Below are 27,038 nucleotides of genomic sequence, written 5' to 3' on the forward strand. Positions count from 1 at the left end.
GAGGAGGATAAATTTGACGAGAATTGGGTTTTAAGTTGGGTTTGAGTCTGAATTTTGAGGATGAATTAGGATTATGATTAGTCGTTTGGCGTTTTTGGAGCCGTATCCATTAAGAGAGAAGTTCGTAGGTTCTCGCCTTCCAAGTTAAGTTTATGATGCTCTGCTTACAATTATCGCATGAGTGCCCTTTGTACCTGTTTATATGTTAATAAGTTCAGCATTTGAGGGGGGTGGGGGTGGGGGTATTCTAGTGAAATAATGGCAAATCGTTAATTATGAGGATCGGGACGATGTGACTATTAGTTCCGAAAGAGGAGTTAGCTGCTCGACAAAACTGATGTTTGAGAAAGAGCTGCAATAGAATATAGAATCTTTACATGTTTCTTTAAGTACTCTAAGCATTATTGTAAAAAAAAAAACTATTGTACATGTTTCTGTACTAGTCACAGGCCTCACAAACAGCTATAGATGCTTAGAATTGACAGGCTGATCAATTTCTAGTTGGTGGTGTGTGTTACTTCACTGGACTGACCGACCTACTTTGTTCCTCGATAATGAATGTTGTATAACAGAATTTTTTAAATGTTTGATTTTTAGAGATAAGGAAATAGCATATGTGGTTCCGTCCTTGTTTACATCCTCAAAGTCGTTTGTGTTATCCTTTGCTTTTCTTGTAGTTGAGCTGCCTGAGCTGGTCTGTGCTTCTTAAATGATTAGATATCAGCATGCATCTGTATGTTTTCCTCCAGGATAATGTGTATTGGCGTTCATAGTGATTTGGTTATCATACATGATACATGTGAATCACCCTCAATTGTCATGGGAATCATTGTTTAACATTTGATATTTTACTAGGGAGGCCATCTGATTGGTAAAACGAAGTCATACTTTGTATTAAGTTAGAAATTAGAAGTACTTGTATTACTCTTGGCTGGTCTACTAGGTGTTGGTCAAATTCTCGTGTTGCTCACTAGAAATAAGAAGTTACCTTCTAATGAGAATTGCTTGCAGATTTATAGTAGTCAGTTTGAGCAAAGACACGTAGTCAGATATTTGAACATAGTGGAAATGGATGCTTCGTAGTTTTTAGTTGTTGGTTTAGCGTAACATTAAAGCATGTAAGTATGACTCTTAAGTTTTGATACCTCAGAAGTCAAAACTGTGCTTATCTTGCAGAATGATGTTGTTGATTTGTTGATTGGAAAGCAATTAAATGATTGTGCAATAATCATGTGTGTATTTTATTTTTAATTGATCTTTAGTTGGCTTTCCATTTTCTATGGATCTATGCTGGTGAATGTTGGTGACTTGGGGCAATGTGGTAATATAGGTTTGTTTAATATTAGCTCTTTTCTTGTGTGATCCTTTTTACTTTATTTTACTGTAAAATAAAATTTGAAGGAAATTTTGACAAGATAAATCCCCAGCTTTTGGAGTCTTCTTAAATTCTAATAATAAGAACTTTAATATTGTCAACATTCCGCCTTTCATTTCTGCAATTTGGTGAGAACTTGGGTTAATGTCGGTTTGAATCTCAATTTTGAGGCTGAATTAGAGATTAGTGTTACCGGTTGATATTCTGACTTGCTTATTTTCAGATTCTTATGGGTTTAATTTCTTGTTATATGAGATTTTTTGCATAAAGTTTTGGGGTAAATTTGTTAATATATTGTATCGGGTTTAAGTGGTTACTGTATTGTTTTGATGTTTTTCTGCTTGCATTTGAGTTGGAAACTTTAAGTTGGTTAGTCTATATGTGTGCTTGTCTGTATGTCTCTGCTTGTAATGTTTTAATTTTCAATGAATTCAGTAGATATAGGTTAGTTATTTTAATAATTCTATTATCTCGAAAATGTATATTGTCAATTTAGGAACAAACCATATAACAGAACAGTTCTTGATTCGGTATGTCAAGTTTGTTTGTTTTTTGTTTGATATCGTATTTCAACGCAGGATCTTTCAGAACAGTTCTGATCTGTGCAGAACAGAACAGTTCTGATCTATGCAGAGCAGAACAGTTCTGATCTATGCAAAACAGAACAGTTCTGATCTTCACAGAACAGTTCTGATCTGTGCAGATCAGAACTGATATGTGCAGATCAGAACTATTATTGGCTTTAAATTTCTTGATTCGGTATGTCAAGTTTGTTTGTTTTGTGTTTGATGTCGTATTTCAACGCGGGATCTTTCAGAACAGTTCTGATCTGTGCAGAACAGAACAGTTCTGATCTATGCAGGACAGAACAGTTCTGATCTGGGCAGAACAGAACAGTTCTGAACTTCACAGAACAGTTCTGATCTGTGCAGATCAGAACTGATATGTGCAGATCAGAACTGTTATGTGAAGTTCAGTTTTCTCTGGCATGATTTACTCAAAAAACTTTCTGATTTACTTCTAAAAAGAAACTATGTGCTAGTTGAGACAAAATTCTGTTTAATTACATTTACATTAATCTAGAGTGATAAAAAATTTCATTTTCCTAGGGACGACACTCTGGCTCTTCCAAAGGGCTCATGATATGATTAATCAGGTGGCTCTTAAGCCGTCTACATTGCTTGATTTCTCTACCTAACACAGAGTATATTTTGTTGGATTTTCTTTCATTGTCTCTGTTATACTAGTATTTTTAATGGATAATTTATTTTGAAACTTCCCTTGAATGAAACTTCCCTTATATATATAATAAACTTTAAGTTCTTGAGTTTTTGGGCTTCACTGTGCTTGATGGTTTGATAGAGAGCATTCATTTTGAGCCCTGTTCCGGTGTTCCCTCATCTGAATGACATAAGATTCTCTAACATGTCCAATCTTATCCAATGAGTTGAATCTCCTCTAAAGTCTAATGCTTTTAAGGTGTATTTGTTGTATCTTTATCTTTTGCATTCAATCTTGCAATCTTAATATAGCCTTTGATCTGAAATATGAATTTTTCCAGTCAATTACTAATTGAATTTCGCCATTTGGCACAAATTGAAGGGGATAACAAACGAAGAGAAGACTCTAGCGAGGAGCAAAAGGCTTGGTTAAGTTGATTTGCACTCTTGTAGACGAACCAGGTGATTAACATAATCTTAGATTGATATCATGTTATTAACAATGCGTGACAAAGTAGCTGGTCTTATTATTTTTCTCATGAATTTGTGTGAAGTGTCATGTTTAAATATATGTTATGCATTTCTATCATTGTTGCATGTTCCTATTGTTGTATGTTTTTCAATAATAAGCTGCTACCCTTAGTGGAATTCTAGTTTATTGGCTGTCAAATTCTAGATTCTAGGATTTTGTGTGATAAGGTAAGGTTACTTTGTGGATGTGTGTGGTGTAAGGCTTGTCTAGGCTCTTTTGTTCTTGTGTGTTCCTTACTAAAAAATCCTTGGAATAAGTTTTTTTTTTTTTTTATAGACATGGATACTAGTTGGATTGATTTACGCAATGGGGATCCTGCTTATTATAGTGGTTGCTTGAAATTCATGGAACTTGCGAAGGAGACTCTTGTTGAAGGAAAAACACGATGTCCGTGTAACAAGTGCAAGTTAAATAAATGGCACTTCGTAGAAGAAGTTGGAGGACATATTTTGCTTAACGGTTTTCTTAAAAAATATCGAAATTGGGTTTTTCATCGTAAAGTCAATGAAGGGAGAAATAGCTTTGAAACCCCTAGTGGTCTAGGAAATGCAGTAGGTCAAGATGACATGGGAGAGTTGCTAAGAGCAGCTTTTGGTGTTGACAATTCAGAGTCGCATAATGAATCGCAAGGCATGCCCGAAGATGAAGTTTTTTATGACATGCATGAGGAGTTTGATTTTCATTGTGAGGTAGATAATGAATTTCCATCAAGTAACTCAGGTGAAGAAGATGCTAAGTGTAAACGACTAATGGAAGCCGCTGATGAGGTTTTATATGAGGGATGCACTACTTTCTCAAAGTTATCCTTTATTTTACACTTGTTTCACCTTAAGTGTATGTTCCACTGGTCCGCAGAGTCATTTACTAAATTGCTTGAACTTCTAATAGACGCATTTCCTCAAATTAAGGAGTTTTCATCGTCTTATTATGAAGGAAAGAAGATAGTGAACGATTTGGGGTTAGGATATGAGAAAATCGATGCATGTCCAAATAATTGCATTTTATATTGGGGTGTATTTGCAGACAAAGATGAGTGTCATGTTTGCCATACATCAAGGTGGAAAACAGTGAAAGAAAAGGAGGATAATAAAAGTGAGAAAGGAAAGAAAATATGTAAGAAGGGCGAGCCAGCTAAAGTAATGCGATATTTTCCTCTTATACCTAGGCTAAAGAGACTCTATATGTCATCTAAAACAGCTAAGGATATGAGATGGCATTTTGAACATAAAGATGATAAGATCTTAAGGCACCCGTCGGATTGTGAGGCTTGGAAAAGTTTTGATAAAAGATATGTAGAATTCGCCGAAGATCCTCGTAGTGTTAGATTAGGTCTAGCGAGTGATGGTTTCAATCCATATCGTCTAATGAATACCAATTATAGTACATGGCCGGTGATTTTGATTCCTTATAATTTGCCACCGTGGCTTTGTATGAAGCCATCATCATTCATTTTGTCCTTGCTTATTCCCGGAAAACATAGTCCTGGGATGGATATTGATGTGTATTTGCAACCATTAATCCACGAGTTAAAGTTATTGTGGGAAGGTGTTCCAGCCTTTGATGCGCATAGTGGAAATAAATTTAAGATGCGAGCAGCCTTACATTCCACTATAAACGACTTTCCGGCATATGCTATGTTGTCCGGTTGGAGTACAAGAGGTTACAAAGCTTGCCCTACATGTGCCCATAATACTAATTCATATTGGTTTGGCGGCAGAATGTGCTACACAGGGCATCGAAAATGGTTGCCAATTGATCATCCTTATCGTTCTCAAGGTAATTTATTTGATGGGGAAAATGAATACGGGGTTGCTCCGGTCCCTGCAAGTGGGATAGACATTTTGAAGGAACTAGAAAAGGTTAAGTATGTTTATGGACAATCAAAGAAAGCACAACCAAAGAAAATATCTAAGAAAAGAAAGAGACTTCAAGGTGGAACTTCTCATGATGAGCCGGATGATGATGATGGTGGTGAAGAGGAAGCCAATGTTATTTGGAAAAAGAAAAGTCTACTCTTTGAGTTGGAGTATTGGAAACATAATCCTCTAAGACATAATTTAGATGTTATGCACATTGAAAAGAATGTGTGTGACAATGTGATAGGAACTCTTTTAGATATGGACAAAAGTAGAGATGATAAGCAAGCAAGACAGGCTCTCAAAGACAAAAATATAAAATCTCATCTTTGGCCTCAATCTGATCCAAATCGTGTTAATGACCATTTGCCTCCCGCTGAATACACCATGTCTACAGAAGAGAAAGAACGTTTTTTAAGGGTCATAGAAAAGCTTAAAGTTCCCGATGGATACGGGTCTAATTTGCAAAGATGCGTAAATATTAAGCAGCGTAAACTTATTAATTTGAAAAGCCATGACAATCATGTCCTCATGCAAGATATTCTTCCTATTGCTTTAAGAGCATCGAATGCCACTAAAGTTATTGACTTGCTTGAGGAGTTGTCTGACTTTTTCAAGAATATTTGTTCGACCACTATTCATTCTGATGACTTGGATACCATTCAGTCAAAGCTTGTATTGACTCTTTGTAAGTTGGAGAAAGCTTTTTTACCAATATTCTTCACAATCATGGTTCATCTACTAATCCATCTAGTGGATGAGGTCAAACTTGGCGGACCTGTTCAATACCGATGGATGTATCCCATTGAAAGGTCAATATCTCGAGCCTCTATCTTATTTTATTTTATCATTTCAATTAAAATATATTCACTATTCTTATTTTTTTCTTTCACATTCACTTTCTTCATTCTATAAAAGGTACTTGGCATTTTTGAAATCTCATGTAAGCAATAAAGCCCAACCTGAAGGGTCAATTGTGGAAGGGTACCTCTTATGGGAGACAATTACATTCTGCTCTAGATATTTAGAAAGTGTCGAGACCATATTCACCCGACCGAAAAGAAATGAAGATGGTGTTCTAGACAATGACACCTATTTATATCATTCGGGTTGTCGTGTGGTTGGAAAGCAAGAAAACGTTCGTCTCGATGACAAAAGTTTAAGACAAATCCATCGCTATGTTTTGCTTCATTCAGATGAGATGAAACCGATTATTGAGTAAGTAGTGTCATGAGTTAACTTAGAGTTACTAACTATTAATTTTTCAGTAACACAATTTTTTCAATGTATAAAGTGCTTTCATATGCCAAAAACGGCAAGAGGATGAATGTGGAGGAAGTCAATCCAACGAAATTGTAGAAAATGGGTGGATAATCAATGAGTTCCCTGAGTGGTTGCGAAATCAGGTTATATATATGCAGTAACCTTTTGACCTTTTTTGTTTTGTATGTTTTTTAATCTGTAATTAACCATTTTTAAAAAAAAAAAATTAGGCCTATAACATAGATGTTAGTACAACAGAAGGAAAGTTGAGAAAAGCCTTGGCCGGTGGTTTAAGTAATTACAGTAAAAAACTTAAAAGCGTCATTGTCAATGGCTACAAATTTGATACTGTGGAACGCGAGCGATTTCGCAAGACACAAAATTCTGGAGTTTTTGTGGAAGCAGATGGCCAAGAGTATTATGGAAGACTCCAAGACATATTCGAATTAAATTACTATGGTTCTTTCAAGGTTATAATGTTCCGTTGTGAATGGGTTGATATACATAGGGGTTTAAAAACAAACCCAAATGGTAGTGTTCGTGTAAATTTCTCGAAGTTGATGCACACTGGCCGAAATTTGCATGATGATCCATTTGTTTTCTCATCTCAAGCAAAACAATGTTTTTACATTGAGGATGAGATACAACAAGGATGGTCGCATGTTGTTAAGACTAAGCCTAGGGACTTCTTTGATATAGGCGATGATGAGCCTTAACATTATGCTCTTGATCCAACATTATTATGTATTGATTTCAAATGAATGGATTTCTTTTTTTTATATGTTATTTTGAGAATTCCTTTCTTTCTAGAAACATCTTTATTGTATATATGTCACTGGTAGCGATATCTTTCTAGAAATATCTTCAGTGTATGTCTTTCTTTGGTAAGTTCTTTCTTTCTAGATATTACTTTGGTAGTTTCTATTTTCAATAGTTAAAGGGTGGATTTTTTGTGTTTGTTGGTTCTAAGTAGTTAAAGGCTGCAAATGAGTGCAAAGAATTAGCTGTAGATGATATGTTGTATAGTTGCTTACAGCCCCCTCCAAGACTTACAGCAATTGTTGGTTGTGTGCTTATTTTAAATGAATTGCTGAAGTTAATGTTCATGCTCTACCATTTTTCTTGTCATTTGCTCTACCATTAGCCTCCAATACCCACGCCCATAATATTCGTCCTTTTTTCTCACCATCAAAAAATGTCTTTGAAGCATAAAACTTACTTCCATAATCATATCTCCAATCAGTATTATCTTCCATAAAGTCAGTTATGTCTACTTCGAATTCATTCGTTTCAGCCTTATAAAAGCCTAGTACATAGTGATCATGATCAAGAAAGCTCGCCTTGAGAACGAATTTAGTATCTTCCCTCTTAAGATAGTTCTCAACTCCATCTTCACTATCAATACTCACAGGATAGAAATCAGGACACTCCCACATTCCAGTTCTTGCTGAAGAGTGAAGAGTGTTCTTACTCCTAGTCTACTTAACAAAATCTTTACTGTGGTACAGAAACGTCATTCCTCTGCCAATCTATCTTTCCACCAATAAGAACTTGCCACGTGCCATCAGGCGCTTGCCAAGCAGTTGTTGGATCTCTTACGTTGCTAGGATCAATATCACCATCTGTGACTGTAAACTTGATCATCTGTGACTGTAAACTTGTTGCTAGGATCAAGATTAAAGAATTCAGCAATTACAGGACCAATTTCAGGTAAGGATCAGAGGAGTCCTAGGGGAATGCTAGATTCTGTGACTGGAAATTTTGATCATCTGCCCCAGTATGTAAAAAATTAAACTGAACTATAACTTGGCCTTCAATTATGCTGCAATCTTTTGATGCTGAGTACATATCAGCTGAGGATCAGTCCAACTAGGTTACATCTCCTCTGCATCTTCTAAGTTTGTCATTTCGAATGACACCTCCACATCAGCCTTCCACTGAAAAAGTAAAACTACATAGTTGTTAGAAAGATTTCTAAAAAGATTGTGATTTGCAATATGACTAACCTGAGCTGCTGTGATGCCACCAACCTCAAAAATGATCCATGCATTGCTACTTTACCTTTGCAAAGACTTTCAATCTCTTGGATAGGCCACTGCATTAATTGGTTCCCACTAGTACTAAGCCATATTTCTCGAGGTAAAGACTACAAATTAAGAATACAAAGCGAAAACGTCGAGTTAAACCGAGAACCAGTAGTAGTATACCTGAAGCCCTGACCATCCCTTTTTTCTTTCTTTGCATGATTTTCCGTTGTTTATACTTTAATTTGAATGCGTTAATTTGGAACTGTTTATGTTATCCAAATATGTTATGTTCTTACTGTGAGTAGTCTGAATTATTTTCTGTTAAATGTGAAGGCTTTCCTTTGATATAACAATAAACTTTTATGATTCATGTCTTTCAGGGACGAGATGAGTTATCGTAGCAAACGAACTAGGATTGCAGCTCTAAATGAGTCTCGTAATGCATCTGAAGTTCCTCCAAAAAAGGCTCAAAGGGCAGCAACATCACAGTTAGCATCACAGTCAGCACATCCACACAAAAATCAGCCCACTATCCCAGTTCCCTCGCCCTCACTCAAAAACACAAGGCCTGCATCATCACAGTCAGTCCATCCACCAAAAAGTCAGCCCACTATCCCAGTTCCCTTGCCCTCACTCCAAAACATAAGGCCGGTATCATCACAGTCAGTCCATCCACCAAAAAATCACCCCACAATTCCAGTGCCCTCGCCCTCACTCCAAAATACAAGGGGAACTAACGACCGACGGGGGCCATTCAATCCTCAAATTACCACTAGCACTCAACGTGGGCCTTCGTCTTCCACTACCACTAGCAACCTTATTTGGAAAAAGCCACTCACTGTACCAACAACTAGTGAACCTAAGGTTGCATCGAAAGGGCCATCAAGGTACAACCCTACTCTAGACAAGACTTTTAAGGCACCTAATATCCCAACTGAAAATCCCACAAAAGTCCCACAGTCTAGGCTTTCAGAACCACCCAAGCACCCTTCCACTGTTTCTCTAACTTCTCAGCTACCATATGAACTTGCTAAACAGTCCATATAGTCAAAATCTGTTGCTTTTGATGCTAGTATATTAGAAGAAACACTTGATACTCGTACTGGGAGTTCACCAACAACACCCGAGGATGAATATGCAGACCATATAAGTGATGGAAAAGCAACAGCAAAATCCAAAGAATCATGTGATGGAAAAGAAAAAGAGATCTTTAAAGGATCTAGGTCTCGATGTCATGAGTCGCTCCCTGAATGGCTAAGTACAGTTGAGTATGATAACAAGGAGCAGGTTTTGACCATAGGTACATTCACTTCCTCTTATTTTAATGAATCAGATTTTGTCATATTGTATAGATTAGTTGAATTAGTTGCTTGCTGCTGTATATCTGACCTGAACTTGTTTTGAGCAATTTCAGATTAGTTGAATTAGTTGCTTGTTGATGTAGCCTTCATATTGAGTTGTTCATACTGAGTTGAACTTGTTGTATATCTGACCTAAACTTGCTATGCTCTGTCAAATCTGACTTGTTCATACTGAGTTGAACTTGCTGTATATCTGACCTGAACTTGTTGTATATCTGACCTGAACTTGTTGTATATCTGACCCAAACATGCTATATCTCTGACCTGAACTTGCTTTATATTTGACCTGAACTTGCTTTATATCTAACCTAAAATTGCTGTATACTCTGTCAAATCTCAATTTCACAGCCAGAAATTAGACAGAAATTAAAATCACCGAGATTCTGGTTAAACTTTACTGAAATCAGGTTTTGCCTATGACCAGATGATTCATAAGCCTCACTGCAAACACGTTTATACATCCGACAAGTAAAACTGAATTTTGACAGTTGGACCAAGCATGTCGAAGGATCATACAAAATTATCCTAGTGCTAGAGTTTATCAAAAACCTAATCTGTGAATTTCTGTAAATTAAATTTGTAGTAAATCAAAGAGTAAATCTAATCTGTGAATTTCGAAATCGATCTTGTCTTCTTGTAAATGACTTAGATACTTCTCTCCTTTCAGCTACATGTAATCATTGACTAAGGTCTTTTATTGCAGAGATTCTGTAATTAACTTTATGCACTCCTACAGAGCTGTGAGTTATGAATCATTAGGCAATCAACAACTTTTCTGTAGAAAACCTATTTCTTGCGAAAATATAGAAATATAACAGGCTCTCTAAAAATACAGACACGATTATCTACTAAAATAAGAGCTGTCAACATGAATGCTAAATTAGCAGTGATGCACCTCCTTCTCTTTTCTAATTCGAATGATTTTACTCTTTGATGTTGCCTTTTCTAGATGCTAAGGGTAATCAGCAACTAGTTAGCGGGTCTATTCAACCAATGGACGTCTGGAACACCAATGGAAGCATCAAATATGTTGTGCACTTCAATGAACTATACCAACCGATTAGGAAAGGTAGGCATATTTTAGTCAGATTCCTTGGAAGCATAGCAAAGCAAGAACAATACTGCCCAGTTTCAGAAAAGACTTGGGGTCAACTGGACAACTATTATAAAGTTGAAATCATCAAATTGATTAGAGTATGTTTCTTCTCTCGATTTTGCTGATTTTTTAAGATTGAATTTGTGTTAACTCATATAGTCATTCATGGCTTCGTATTTTTTTAAGGACAACTTTGTGATTCCTGATGATACAAAGTATGAGGACCTAGCTCTCCAACGTGTTGATAGAGTGTGGAGGCAATATAAATATGAAATTAAGAAAAAGTACTTCAAACCGAATGAGAAAACAATAGAAGCCATTAAAAAGGAAGTGCCACCTGGAGTTTCCAAGCAAGACTGGGTGAACTTGGTCAACTATTGGGATTCATCCAAAGGGAAAGTAAGTTTTTAATATACTGTTCTACACTTCTACGTATTGTTTACTACTTCCATTACATCACTTAGTGCCCTCGCATCATGGTGTTTAGTATTATGGGGTTTCAAGCACAAATATAAGGCCCACTGGCAGGGACTTGGGGAGTCTAAGGTTCGAACAAGCTGGTCCTGGAAAGTCTGTTTCTGAATAACTTGTCAGACCGGAGTACTCTGAGTTGGAATGAAAAATATGACCTGAAACTACAATCTCACAGAAATCTCGTTTTAAGAGAAAAGATGAAACATGATTAAAAAACAGTTGGAAACCTATAGCACGTCCTTTAGGATCAAGGTAGCACCACCAACCAGTGAGAATTCCCGCAAAACAGAGATTTAAAATCATGAAACAACAAACCTTCAAAGACGAAAATTCTAGGGATACTGTATTTGTCTAATCGACCCAAAAATAAAGATATGAATTGATATTATTTGTTCCCTTGGTCAAGTATATGTAACACCTGTGAGGAAAAAGGTCCTGGTGCGACTTTGCTCTGCTTCAATATTGTGGCTTTATGTTAGGTTAAGTATCCTTGTCAACAGAATCTTTTGGGTTATTGCCTTTCAGTTCGAATTGTCTTTTGGGTTTAGTTTATGTGTTTTGTGACAGCATATGAACTTCATAGCATTACTGGTTACAGACCTTACAGTACCTTACTATGTCGATTTCTGTTCTCTTAGATTTTTGTTTTTTTCGAATATGAACTTAGAAGAGACTCTGATTAAGTCTTCGAACTGAACTAGACTTCTTGAATTTATCGAATCTTTTTTTTTTAGAGAAATTGAATTTATTGAACCTAAGTTAAACCTATTTATAATATTAAATTGAACTGAAAGTATTGGATTTGAACTAGACTGTTTTGACTCTTAAGGAGAGAATCCCAAAAAAAAGAAATGACCTACATACATGATACATCCAATGTAGATACAAAAGTTTTCTGGTATAATTTATTTCTCGCAAATTGCTCTTGTTTAAGTATAGGCAATGAAAAGATAAATACTGGTATAATCCTCTCAGGAACAAAAAGAAGAGTAAAACATTTTAGTGCATGGCTTCCTTGGCCTCCCATAGATTGGCATTTGGCAATACGTTGTCAGAGAAAATATATATCGTCTGATCTGTGATAGAATACTCTGTATTAGATAGCATGGAACCATAATACTTCATAAATCACAGCTCACAGACTCACATGCTTGTGATAGATAGGCTAGTAAACGAGAAATACAACTCAATAGAATAGTCGCACGGACAACATTTACACGAACTGCTGCCAAGTAAATACTCCAGTGTAGAGATTAGCAACATGAAAAGGGGAGTTGGGTTCCAAGGGCAATCTCCACAGGTTAAATTAGATACACAGTAAGTGACTTGCAACAGTTGCATGCAAATAGAAATACATGTACAATACAATAATACAAGTATGTTAGGTTATGATACATATGACAATTCATAAATCATGCGGAAAAACCATTTAGCCAGGAATACATATTATTTATACATGATCATATAGCATAGTTTAGATGCATACTCTTTGTTGCGTGCCTTCCCTAGCTGCGCCCGAACCGAACAACAACAAGTCTTTAGGACTCCAAGTGTCGTCCCTCCGTAGATAGTCCACAGCACGTCCGGATCCGCCTTAAGATTGACCAACTAGAATCGCCCTTAAGGTACTAAAGATTTCGGCACTTTTGAGCAAGGAATGTGTCTGAATTTTTCTCTCAAAAACTCACTTTGAATACTTGAAAACTCGTTATAAATTGTGAACCCAGGCCACATATTTATAGGGGTATGGAAAGAGAATTGGAATCCTATTAGGATACGAATTAATTAAATTAGAATCCTAATGAAACTCTTATTTAATTAATTTATCAAATAGAATTAGGAATTTAATCATTAAACGAATCCTGTACGTTTTAGGTTTCGTATGCGAACACAAACACCCACGCACGCACAGCAGTCCATGAGGGGCGCCATGCGCGCGCGCGCACAGCCCGAGCATCGCAGCCCACGACTGCCGCAGCCTTGGGCGCGCGCTGGGCCTGCCTTGCGGTGGGCCTGGCGCAGCCTTGCGGTGGGCCTGGCGCAGCCTTGGGCTGGCGTGTTGTGGCGCGCGTTTCCCTTGCTGGACGTGGGCCTGGCTTCGTGCTGGGCCTTCGTCTAGCAAGCTCGTCCGATGCTAATTCGTACGACGCGCTTCCGATTAATTTTCCGATTCCGGAATTCATTTCCGATACGAACAATATTTAACATTTCCGATTCCGGAATTAATTTCCGTTTCGAACAAATATTTAATATTTCCGTTTCCGGAATTATTTTCCGATTCCGATAATATTTCCGATTCAGACAATATTTCCATTTCCGGCAATATTTCCGATTCGGGCAATATTTCTATTTCCGATAATATTTCCCGATACGTACCATGTTTCCGTTTCCGGCAACATCTACGACTTGGATAACATTTATATTTCCGATACGATCCATATTTCCGTTTCCGGCAAATATCATCGTTTCCGGAGTATTCATTTCTTGCCTGTGACGATCTCAGCTCCCACTGAAACCAAGATCCGTCGATTCCGAATATCCATAGATGGAGTATTTAATGCCATTAAATACTTGATCCGTTTACGTACTATTTGTGTGACCCTACGGGTTCAGTCAAGAGTAAGCTGTGGATTAATATCATTAATTCCACTTGAACTGAAGCGGCCTCTAGCTAGGCATTCAGCTCACTTGATCTCACTGAATTATTAACTTGTTAATTAATACTGAACCGCATTTATTAGACTTAACATTGAATGCATACTTGGACCAAGGGCATTATTTCCTTCAGTCCCCCACTTGTCCTTAGGGACAAGTGTGCATTTCCTAATTCCTTTGTCGCTCGATGCTTGCTCTTGAACATAAGGTAAGAGTCGTCATCCTTATTATGTCCAGAGGTGTTCCTCGGTTTCAGAGTTCAACTGATCAAATAAACAGATAATCATAGCCTATGATTCATCCGAGCACGGCCATGCATTTCACAGTTTCTAGCTCTCCGAGTGGCCTTGTACAACTTTTAAGCATCTCATCCCGATTTATGGGAGGACAATCCCAATCTTGCGATCTTGAGATTAGACTTCGTTTGATAGGTGATTACCTGAGCGTTGCCTTTATAGCCTCCTTTTACGGTGCGACGGTTGGTCAACGTCAAAGCAACCAGTTCTCAAACAAGTAATCTCAAATCACTCAGGTATTGAGGATTTAGTGTCTAATAATTTAATGAAATTTACTTATGACAGATTTTCATCTCTTACAGTAAAGTTTCATAGGTCTTGTCCGATACTAGTCTTCCCAAAGTAAGTATCTATGCAAATGATTATGACATTGCCATGTCCACATAGTTCAAGAAACAGAACTACTAGTCATCTTGCATTCTAATCGTCTAACGTTTTCTATGCGTCCAATTTTATAGAAAACTCCGACTAGGGACCATTTTCAACCTTTGACATTCAAGTTCACTTGATAGACATTTCTTAGTCACAGGACTGGTCCTGACAGTCTATCTTGAATATATTGTCAAATTGAAGGGACTCATCATTTAATACTAAACCAAGATTAAATGGAATATGAAAATACATTTCATATATGATAAATGTTCAACCCCAATGTTTTACAACCATGGGCCTCTAACCCATCTTTAAAACATTTCATGGAATTCAATAGCTATGCTTGATTTCCAGTGCTACAACGTGAGTGTTGCTTCTCACTTGTTGCATAGGTTTAGTTATCATGCTTTGCCAATCTTAATATCCTTTTCATCGAATGTTCTTCGAGATATGATGATAAGATCTTTTCGAGTTTGTTTATTATGTGATCTAGTCTTTCTTACTTCGATGGTGGTTTTACTCATTTTGCAATGAAGAACCATCAAGTTAGCAGACGTTTTTCTTGCTTTTAGAGTGGTTCTACGCATTTTTCAATGAAGAACCATCAAGCCAGCAGATAGGTGATCTACCCAAGTTCAGTGAAGAACTTTAAACAACCCTGTTTTATTGCTTCTTAGGCAATAATTACTTTTACTTCAACTGTATAGGTTGCTAGTGATGCTTTGTTTGGATTTACCTATCCAAGCAGTTCACAGATATGTGGAATACTTTCCAGCTGTATCTTAGAACATAGAAATTAATATTTTAATATCCCACGCAACAACTCATGGTCTCCAATCCATGTTGCCATTTCAAAACACGATGCTCTATAGCTCGTCCTTATCAATGGTTAACTCCAAAGGGTTTTGCTTGATCCTTTGCCAGTGTTTATGCGTGTAGCATCAATATTTAACATATCTTTATTTCCTTGAATCAAGAACTATTCCTATGTACCTTTTCAAGTACCATAAGTATTCTTGATTCAATCTAGTTGATCTTCACTTAGATCAATAGAGATTGGTATATGTTCGTCATGCCTAAAGTCATACGATACGTTTTTGGCGATCCTCATATTATATCATACATGATAAATTATTTTGCAGAATAATTCCCAATTGAATTCTATTCATGTAACTTTAGCTTATCTAGTTTCAGTAGATACTAAATTCAGCTAAATTCTTTGACATATAATATAGGTTAAGAATCTCATTTAGACTCTTTGATGTTTAACTTAGTAAATGCTTATACATAGTTCAAACATCCTTTACTTAGATTTATTCACATGGGTCGAATATCTCCAATGGAGACTTTCGTGTTTGATTTAGTAAATGCCATTACTTAATCCAAAACAATATCATAAGATCTTTGTAAATAGATCTTAATACCCAGTATGTACTAAGTTTCGCCATGGTCCATCATTGATGAATAATCTCAAATCTAAGTCATTAGCATTTGAATGTTATTTTACAATAGAGAGATATGTGTGTGATACACATAGGACCAATTAAGTTTTTATGTACTCCCACTAAACTTCTTATATATCTATAAGAATCATGTACATTTTATGAAACTAAAATACTTATTAGCTTCATTAAAATATAATTCCAATTCCCAATTGCTTGCTTAAATCTGTACTTAGATTTTATAAGCTAGCTTTTTCTTTCAAGCATTTATTTGGATCCACAATTCCTATGACATACCATGTACATAGTTTATTCCAACATTTGATTGAGGAATACGTTTTGTCATCCAATTGCTATATGTACCAATATGCAATCATTGCTTGAATTATAGATTTGAGCATTACGATTATGCATGAGGTTTCAACACAATTCACACCATGAATTTGCTTGTAACCTTTAGCAACTAATCTCGCTTTGTGTGTGAACACAATTTCATGTTTGATGGTTTTTATCCTTAAAACAAACTTGCAACCAATAGGTGTGAACCTATTCTTGCAAATCAACAAAATTTCAATTTTGTCATCAAAACATTGAGTATGTTTTATGGCCTCTAACCATTTAAAACATTTGAGTCTATATATGGCCTCTAACCATTTTAGGGAATCTAGGTTTCGTCATAGCTTTCTTACAAGTCACAAACTCATTAATCTACATGATAATAGTTTGACTGCAAGTTGTAGGTTTCTTCACTATTTAATAGAAGAATCTCATAGTTTCATTAGAAGAATCTCATAGTTTCAGTGACTTGAATTCTATGCCTACTTGGGTATAGAACATCAAACAATAGAATATCAATAGGCACTTTGAGAGTCCTTTGAATATTCTATTCTCTTTGAAGCACTTGTACAGTCTTCTAAGAGATGTCTATTCTTTAAAGCCACTTCTAAAGTCCTTAAAGAATAAGTTCGGATTTTCTGAAGCACTTCGAAAAGCCTCCGGAATGTCCGTTTATGTTTGTTGTTCGCCTCGAAGACTTTCGAGGTCTATTTTCTCCCACTTGTTATTTTGGAAATGAATCTCCAAAAGGACATTATTTCGAGCAAACAAACATTATGTTCTCAAAAATTCGTGGTAGAAACAATACCCTTGTGTCTCATTTGAATAAATCACAATGAAACATATATCTAGACTTGGGCCTTAGTTTGTTGAATAACAAACACTAAGCTCCCACTGAGTTTAGCAACTCTCTAGATATATATTATCGAAAAGATATTCTGAAATTTCTTTTCTATAGCTTTGACGAATTTAGTTTAGTTTGGTGGTAGTTGAGCATTTTGTTTTAGAAATTAAAGGAAAAGTCTTTATGATCCATCATTGATCGAATCAAGTACTAATTGACTTCGATTATTCCAACTAAGATATGCCATATCTTATGGACCTAGATTGTGAAATTACAACACACAATCATTGATGATCATATTTGGTCTCAAGTAATCATCAACATGATCTAACCTAGATCTTTATGATTTCTTGCCAAGTGGATTTTATACTTCTGAATCTTTGAACTAGTCAAACAGATTCAAACTTATATCACTTTGAGTAAATAAACCTATATTTACTCAAATCCATGTGAAATAATAAAGTCATAAAACATTTCTTTAGCTTTGAACTCTATCGTCTAGGCGTTCTAACAATAGTTCATATTCTTTGTTACTTTCAACAAGTAAGACTAGTTGTCTTAAAATGATCTAGAAATCAATCAACTTTCAAAAGTCCATCAAAATAAAGCTTATGAATGTTAACTTGTTGATATGGTCTAAGCAACAATGCCAAAGATTAGTGGAACTCAAATCAAGAGGTTGATTTGAACCTAGTAAAGTTCTTTAAAGAGTTGTTTGTTTTAATCAAGCATATTGACTCAACCTGTAATTGACCATTTCATTCAAATAAACAAACAAACATTGTTTTTGTTTTTCTTGAATGTGAGTCTTTCTGTGTTTGAAGCAGAATTTTAGGTATGCTGATTATGGAACAAAATAGCCATTAAGTTCCAGCCTTTGAAAGGACTTAAAACAGACTTAGATGACCCTACAATTAATGTAGCAATGCCATGCTTCATTTCCCACTTGTAGGTCATTAGTGTATCCTAGCTTCCATTGTTTGAGTTATTACCGAAGTAAGAACCTCAAGCGGTATATGATACCAAGGAAGTTTGATTGCTAGGTCACTTCTCTTTAAACATAAACTTATAGGTAGAAACGGAATCGTAATTCCTTTCATTTGTTCCTCGTTTTCCTATTTCTTGTACCCTTTCTTATAGTCTTAAGAATTGAATTCTTTAGTGTTGACTTTTATACTTTGTTTAGACATGTCCAATGTCACCCCAACAAGGTTCTTACCATTTAATTTATGTTGAATATTAAGTTTCAACTAGATGATCTTACCAGAAGCTTCTAAAGTTCTCTAAGCATCGACCTATTCGAATGTCTAGGGACTAGACTCATTCGAGAATTAAATGGACAAAGATATTAGGTTGTTAACCATTGGTAAAGCTGAGCGTATTAAACTCAATGCTTTATGATCTCAAAACTACAGTGTATTTTGAATTCACCAACACCAATTGGTTTGCCATTCGACTTTGATGTTCGAAAACAACCATAAAAGTCGCTAAAAGAAACGTACATTTTAAATTGCTCATTTTCTCTCATTTCCGTGAATCGTTCTTGGATTCACTACTAATCGAGGAAATTTACTGTTACCTTTCTAAAAGGATTTATTGCAGTGCAAGATATTTAATTATAAACAATAATTAAAACATACATTGAAGCATGCAAAGTCTAAACATTTATCATGAGTAATAACTTGAAAATTAAAGCAATCATGCAATTTCAACAAGTTATTAGCATTTTATTCGAATTTATTGTTCCGGCAGGTGTGAATAAAATGATTCCAAGATCCTAAAATCATTGAAGAACTAAGCACAGTTTGTCGACTTAATCCTAAAACATCTTAGGTAAGCAAAAGCCTTTTGCTAATAGTCTAGAAACTATTCTTGGTTGATAGGTACGTCTAAGAACTTATTAGGTAAACCTATCGATTTTGCCACGACATAAAAGGACTCCTTACTTATATCGTTGAGTTTCACCAAAACTAACATGTACTCACAATTATTTGTGTACCTTGCCCCTTTAGGACCAATAAGTAACACCTCGCTGAGCGAAAACTATTACTAGATTGATGTAAAGGATATCCAAGCAAGTGTATATTTTGGCATGGCACCTTTTAACTCAATTTTTAAGTTTGGAACTTAAGGCTCTTACTATGTTGGTTAGATTTTAAGTGAACTAAAATCCTTAATCATGCAACATAATCAAGCCACAATCTTATGCATAATTAAGACATATTTAAAGCAATAAATAACTTAAAGCATGCATAAGATAAATGTGATCTAGTATGGCCCGACTTTATCTTGAAGCTTTGACTTCAAAGTCCGTCTTGAAAATCTCCGTGGGAGGCACCATTTTCTTCAAATAGGATAAGCTATAATTAAAACTAATTACAACTATTTGATGGTACGCAGACCATATTTGAATTTGAAAAACAACTTTGGTACTTTAGACCAATTACATTCAAATTAATGGTACGCAGACCATATTTCTATCCTATTTGGGCCATACTAGTCACTTCATAACCTGCAAAACAGTACATATACTATATATACCATTCACCCATTCATTATCATGAATGGCCCACATAGCTGGTTAGTAAACACATTATGCATCACGTAAACATTTGCAGCAATTAATCAAGGGCACCAATAATCTACCAATTATTCAGTCCTTATTAATTCTAATCAAGTTGTTTTAACCTTAAGGATTTGTAGACCTAATCAAGAGTTTTATGACTAAAAGGGCTCCCACTTAAACCAATAAATTCATATGCTTTACTAATTTTAAACATAAAAATGTATTTCAAGTCTAACCGGAAACATACAAATTTAATTAAAATTTAAAGCTCATATAAATTTATAATTGAATCCAAAAAGTTTAATTTAATTTCAGTCGTATTTAAATTAATTCATGATTTTAATTTTAGTAAAATAATTAGAATAAATAAAATTTATTATAATTACAATATTCAAAATTAAAATCCAAGAAAATAATTTAAATTATTAATTTTAAAATTAATTAAAATTACGTAAACTGAAAATTTCAAATTAAACATTCAAAACGATCTAATCGCTACGCAAACACCCTACGCATCGCACGCCCATGGGCCATACGCACACAGCCATCGATGGCCATGTGCGCGCAGCCCATGCGCTCGTCGCATAGCTGCTGCTTCTACCCTTCGCAAGCCATCGCACGAGTTGGTGCTCGCTGCGCGCGCGCCAGCGCTCGATGCACGCGAGCCATCGCTCGCTGTGCGCGCTCGCCAGCGCTCGTTGTGCGCGCTCCATCGCTCGTTGTGCGCGAGCCATCGCTCGCTGTGCGCGCTCGCCAGCGCTCGATGTGTGCGCTCGCCAGCGCTCGCTGTGCGCGCTCGCCAGCGCTCGCTGTGCGCGAGCCATCGCTCGCTGCGCGAGGCATCGACGCTGGGCGCAGCACTCGTGGCACGCGAGCTTGCGCTCGCTGCGGGCGAGGCTGCGCGCGCTTGCGCGAGGCAGTGCGCGTTGTGGCGCAGCTCGCTTGCTGCCCACACGCGACTGCCGTGCCATGCCTTCGCCCATGCCCATTCGTCCATTGCTCGTAGCCCACGACACAAGGCAGGGCTGCTGCCTTGTGCTCGTGCACCATGCCCTTGCTCATTGCATTCGTGCCGCATGGGCGACGAGCTCCCTTGCTCGTCGTCACATGCCCGCACTATACAACACCCCTTAAGGGTAACACGTAGCGTCCATTGCTTTGTGCGTGCAAGTTATATGAACGAATCGCATAAAATTTAAAAATTTATATTTAAAATTAATGACAAATTAATAAATTAATATTAATTTCATAATTTTAGGGCGAAAAAATCGAAAATTTATTATTCAATTGATTTCCGATTATCATGGATTCAAGTCTAGGTCATAAAAATTTAAAATTTATCATAAATTTACAATTTTTATGGTGGTTTTTAATCATAGGTTTCTAATTAGATTATAATTAATTATGAAAATCAAATTAATTCTAAATTATTCTAATTTTCAACAAATTAATCATAATTACAAATTAGATTGCATAATTAACAAGGCTAGGCATTCAAACTTGTTAAACATATACTGTAGGTCTATCAAAAATTCAAGATTTATCAACAAGAATCGCAAATATTTAATGGAAATTTTGGTAATATTAATCCAACCTTTGACCGATTTTCTTTTATTAATCCCACCTACGACATATTTTATAATAATCCCACCTTTACTACCCAACGACTTTTATTGAGCTTAAGTGACCGATAAACGGTAAAAAAGTCAACGAGATGATGATGATGAATGAATATATTGAGGGAGAAGAGGGAGATTCTTACTTCCACGTAGGGAATATTACTTCCTATAATAGGTTTAGGACCTGTTTGGCCCAATAAAAGTCGTTAGGTAGTAAAGGTGGGATTATTAAGAAATATGTCATAGGTGGGCTTAATAAAAGAAAATCGACCAAAGGTTGGATTAATATTACCAAATTTTCCATATTTAATTTAACATCTTAAATTTACGAAATTTTGCATTCGAAAAACTAAAACCTTCGAAAAGTCATAGTTAGGCTTCGAATTTGAGAATTCTGGGTTCGGCAGAAAAACACTATTTTTGTCAAAATTTTAGAATTCCTTTTACATGCGGAATTGACACAAAAATCACTCGATTTGGATGAGTAACGAAGAAACTGCCGAAAAACTGCGTACGTATAATTAAATAAACGCAATTTGCAATTAATTAACAATTACGAAAATTAATCACCCCTTTTAATTCTTGCAAATTTGTAATATTTAACCATGTTCATGCAATTTAGATTATGAAAATAATAAGGGGCTCGTGATACCACTGTTAGGTTATGATACATATGACAATTCATAAATCATGCGGAAAAACCATTTAGCCAGGAATACATATTATTTACACATAATCATATAGCATAGTTTAGATGCATACTCTTTGTTGCGTGCCTTCCCTAGCTGCGCCCGAACCGAACAAGAACAAGTCTTTAGGACTCCAAGTGTCGTCCTACGTAGATAGTCCACAGCACGTCCGGATCCGCCTTAAGATTGACCAACTAGAATCGCCCTTAATGTACTAAAGATTTCGGCACTTTTGAGCAAGGAATATGTCTGAATTTTTCTCTCAAAAACTCACTTTGAATACTTGAAAACTCGTTATAAATTGTGAACCCAGGCCACATATTTATAGGGGTATGGAAAGAGAATTGGAATCCTATTAGGATACGAATTAATTAAATTAGAATCCTAATGAAACTCTTATTTAATTAATTTATCAAATAGAATTAGGAATTTAATCATTAAACGAATCCTGTACGTTTTAGGTTTCGTATGCGAACACAAACACCCACGCACGCACAGCAGTCCACGAGGGGCGCCATGCGCGCGCGCGCACAGCCCGAGCATCGCAGCCCACGACTGCCGCAGCCTTGGGCGCGCGCTGGGCCTGCCTTGCGGTGGGCCTGGCGCAGCCTTGGGCTGGCGTGTTGTGGCGCGCGTTTCCCTTGCTGGACGTGGGCCTGGCTTCGTGCTGGGCCTTCGTCTAGCAAGCTCGTCCGATGCTAATTCGTACGACGCGCTTCCGATTAATTTTCCGATTCCGGAATTGATTTCCGATACGAACAATATTTAACATTTCCGATTCCGGAATTAATTTCCGTTTCGAACAAATATTTAATATTTCCGTTTCCGGAATTATTTTCCGATTCCGATAATATTTCCGATTCAGACAATATTTCCATTTCCGGCAATATTTCCGATTCCGGCAATATTTCTATTTCCGATAATATTTCCCGATACGTACCATGTTTCCGTTTCCGGCAACATCTACGACTTGGATAACATTTATATTTCCGATACGATCCATATTTCCGTTTCCAGCAAATATCATCGTTTCCGGAGTATTCATTTCTTGCCTGTGACGATCTCAGCTCCCACTGAAACCAAGATCCGTCGATTCCGAATATCCATAGATGGAGTATTTAATGCCATTAAATACTTGATCCGTTTACGTACTATTTGTGTGACCCTACGGGTTCAGTCAAGAGTAAGCTGTGGATTAATATCATTAATTCCACTTGAACTGAAGCGGCCTCTAGCTAGGCATTCAGCTCACTTGATCTCACTGAATTATTAACTTGTTAATTAATAGTGAACCGCATTTATTAGACTTAACATTGAATGCATACTTGGACCAAGGGCATTATTTCCTTCAAAGTATACATGTCAAGTGGCCAAAGCAAAAATAGATGAAGAAACTTGAGAGTGCATACAGTAATTCGCAAAATAACATCACAGCTTCAAAATAGCAGAATGATACCTAGAGGCCAGATGCTTGAGGCCAAAGATACAGAGCACCCTTCCATTTGCAAAGTTGAAATCAAATCGGCAACAGGACATTTCACTGAAAGCTACTCTGCTGTCCCTGAAAAAATAAAGATAGCTTTTAAACAATGTCATATTGTAAGATCCAAGAGATAGAGCAATATAGCTACTGAATAGGACATCTAGGTAATCTTCTCTAATACAGATAATAATATCAAGTTATTAACTTGTCATATCAAATTCAGACAAACCCTAGAAATGTGAATCAATGAGTGTCATTAATCTTTTCTTTACCATCAGTAACACTAACGAGTAGCGGAGTAACGACTGTCATTCTCAATCTATCAAGGTCGTATTCGACAAATGAATCATTTTGACTGGGTGAATCCATGTTAATATCGAGCTCAACTAGTCGCAGCAGGTTTAGAATAGTACTCATAAGTCTTAAATATGTATTAACCTTTGTTCTTTTATCTTACCTGATCTGCATATTTTTAGTGAGTATTTTTTGCCATTTCTGATTTAATCTAATCTGGTTTTTCTAGTTTGATATGAATTTTTTTATATATATGATCTGATTTTAAGAAGAAAATAAGTAATAAGCAATTAGAACAAGAGGAACTTCCTTCCAAAATAAAAAAGAACAAGAGGAACTGAATCTGTGGTCAAGATAGCTCTCAATAGATTTTGGTGTCCTCATAAACCAGTAGATAACATAACTGTTGTTGCTTTTTCAAATTTCTTTCCTGGTACATTCACTTCCTCAATATGCATTATCCGCTAGTATCTTCGTTAAATCCTGATTTTGATTTTGATTTTTCACAAAATAATGATGTTTAAATACTTTGCAGCAATTGTCTGAGTATGGAAAAGAGGCACGAGCATCTCTGAGTCAATTGCACACTAATGGTGGTACAAGCTTTGCGAATACACGTGCTGATTATGTATAATACCATTAATCCAACTAGAAAAAAACTTATATACGTGATATGTCTTTTTATAATATTGCATGTAACTTGTTTCTATGTATATATTACTACTTGTAGGAAGATGAACATGGAGAAGATATGATCCTAATAGAACTTTGGCTAGCTTGTTATAAGAAGAAGGATGGAACCTTTGTCGATGGCACATTTACCGAAGACTTTTTGGTAAAGTTCTGATGGTTATCCCTTAGCTTGTATTTTCTTTTGTATAATTTTATTCTCCCATTTATTTTTCGTATATGTTATGCAGGATGATGTTAAAGCAAAGGCTGAAACTTTAAAGCTTCTTTATCCTCCTGGCTCCAAGTCAATTAAGGAGATCGAGAATGAGGCTTTCGAGGCTACGCTATATAATGGAGAAATTCCTGAAAAACCACAAGGTTATGGATTTGGTGTTCGTAAAGGTGACATTTATGGGGTGCGTGGTGCACTCAGAAAAGCAGGGTTTGGTAAAGGAAAAAGGAAGGTAATAGAAGTGGATAGCATCAATGTCGAGGTATCAAGCTTGAAGCAAGAGAATAAGGAACTTCATAAGAAAAATGAAGAGATAAAAGACAAGTGCGATGAGAATGCAAAGCTGATTAGGACAATGACATCGCTGTTTTCTCAAGTGTTAGAATCCATTCGCATTGGAGACGCTTCAACACAACTTATAGACGCTGCACAAACCGCCTTGCGTATGGCTAACCCTCCGGTATTATTGAAACCCTTTCACTTAGCATTTTCTACCGTTTTATATGACTGGTTATGTTAAATGTGTGATAGATGGACTGACTGTATTTAGTTAAGAATTGAACAAACACTGTACAAAAAAGAACATCTGCAGGAACAGAACAAATACAGAACTGAACTTTGCAACACATAACAAATTAAATGGACTGGTTGAACTCAGGAGAACAGAAATGAACTTCTGCATGAACAGAACATAATTGAACAGAACAGAACATCTAGAAATCTTGTTTGTCACATGGTTAGCAGGTGTAATTTGCAATGTTGTTTGCAACCTTAAAGCTTCTCCTAAAATCTTGTTTGTCACATGGTTAGCAGGTGTAATTTGCAATGTTGTTTAAGATTTGTTCTTCAAATATAAATTTGCTGCAGAGGTCTGGGTTTGTATTCTCAAGCTTCGGAATTTTGATAGACACGTTGAGGGTTTAACAGGTGAAGCTGAGCTACTGAATAACTGAAGCCCTCTTCATCCTATCAGTTATCCTCATACCACAATCCAACTTGGCTGAGCATTGCTAAATTGGGATTTTCTTTTTTGTTTCTGGAAAAAAAAAAGAGGGTTTTTGATGAGTGTGTGAATTGGTTCACAAGAATTGGTTCTTACCTAATTAAGTTGAGATTTAGAATGTAGAAGCTAGCTGAAAAGACTAAACAGAGAATACTCTAGCACAACTATACGAAATAAGTCATGTTCATTTTAATTCGAAAGTTCCAGTCACAAGTGTGTTTTATTTTTACCGTAGACTTATCGTAGTTTATTTTTACACTTTTGGGGAAACTATTAATATATACTTACCGTTTTTAATATTTTTTTTAAGGTCAAGGATGCATTTGAAGATGATGATGGTGGAAGAAAAGAATCTAAGCGATGATGCATAACTCCTTAAACTATGAAGCTCATATGTTGCGTACCCTTTTATTGCGTTTGTTGTGTTTGGTTGTTAGGGAGTGATCTGTACTCTTAACTTTTTCTGTTGTTTTGTTGTTTAGATGCTTTGTTCAAACCTTTTGGTATTAAATTTGTGTTTTGGAGATATGTAGCTAGCTAATTTAATAGTTTGGACATGTGTAATTAAACTTAATTTGATGATATGATATGATTTGGAGCGAGTTAATACGTATTATTACATTATATAGATTAATAATCTTGTCATTTATAATTTTAAATGTGTTCGTGCTATATATATAGTTAATTGCATTTGTTTGGTTTGGTTTTAATTAATTAGTTTCAGGTTGATTTTGCTTTGGGATAACATGAACGACTAAAAAAAAAATATTAAATTAAATTCTCGACGCTTTGTAGTGTCGAAACATGATTCGCGCAAAAAATTGTTGGTAAACCCGCTAAAAATATTACTACGCAGATGACCGTCGAGAAATATTTAGCTACACCAAACACCGTCGAGATTCTCGACGCAGAATAGCGCCAAAGATATTTTGTAGACGACAAAAACCGTCGAGATTCTCGACGCCCCAAAGCGTCGAGAATTTCTCTACGGCCAAATTCTCGACGCTGACTTGGTGCGTCGAGAAAATTTTTCTCGACAGTGTAAGGCGTCGAAAATTAGCCAAAAAAGCGTCGAAAAATGACGCGTTTTGTAGTAGTAATTACTACATTATTAGTATTTAGTTCATCGATCAATACATGTTTCGTAATACTCTGGCATGGTGGGGGAGGACATAGATCAGTAGATATTATAATATAAACGTATTGAAAATTGTGATTTTGTAATAACCCGACATTGTTTGTAATTTGTATCCGAATTAATCTGACTAAACATGAACCCGACCCGATATGAACCCTACCCGATTCCAATCCGGCTAAACCTGTTAACCAAC

At 36.2% G+C, this 27,038-nt stretch overlaps 1 protein-coding gene and 1 pseudogene across 1 annotated transcript; one reads left to right on the forward strand and one right to left on the reverse strand.

Moving 5' to 3' along the window:
• Nucleotides 1-3,405: 3,405 nt before the first annotated feature.
• On the forward strand, nt 3,406-6,962 carry LOC130469879 (uncharacterized). Its single transcript, XM_056839397.1, has 4 exons — nt 3,406-5,795; nt 5,902-6,201; nt 6,278-6,389; nt 6,477-6,962. Exons 1-4 carry the CDS (start codon nt 3,406-3,408, stop codon nt 6,960-6,962), a joined length of 3,288 nt encoding a protein of 1,095 aa, XP_056695375.1.
• Nucleotides 6,963-7,349: 387 nt separating this feature from the next.
• LOC130469880 (beta-fructofuranosidase, insoluble isoenzyme CWINV6-like) lies at nt 7,350-8,469 on the reverse strand (annotated as a pseudogene).
• Between the last annotated feature and the right edge of the window lie 18,569 nt (nt 8,470-27,038).

This window comes from Spinacia oleracea, chromosome 3 (assembly GCF_020520425.1).
Source record: "Spinacia oleracea cultivar Varoflay chromosome 3, BTI_SOV_V1, whole genome shotgun sequence".
Classification (NCBI taxonomy): domain Eukaryota; kingdom Viridiplantae; phylum Streptophyta; class Magnoliopsida; order Caryophyllales; family Amaranthaceae; genus Spinacia; species Spinacia oleracea.

What these genes read in the sequence shown, in the direction of transcription:
- LOC130469879 (XM_056839397.1), top strand. Translation starts at nt 3,406, where the DNA reads ATGGATACTAGTTGGATTGATTTACGCAATGGGGATCCTGCTTATTAT. An exon ending in GAGATGAAACCGATTATTGA is followed by an intron (nt 6,202 to 6,277) that starts GTAAGTAGTGTC and finishes CAATGTATAAAG; the next exon opens with TGCTTTCATATGCCAAAAAC. An exon ending in CTGAGTGGTTGCGAAATCAG is followed by an intron (nt 6,390 to 6,476) that starts GTTATATATATG and finishes AAAAAAAATTAG; the next exon opens with GCCTATAACATAGATGTTAG.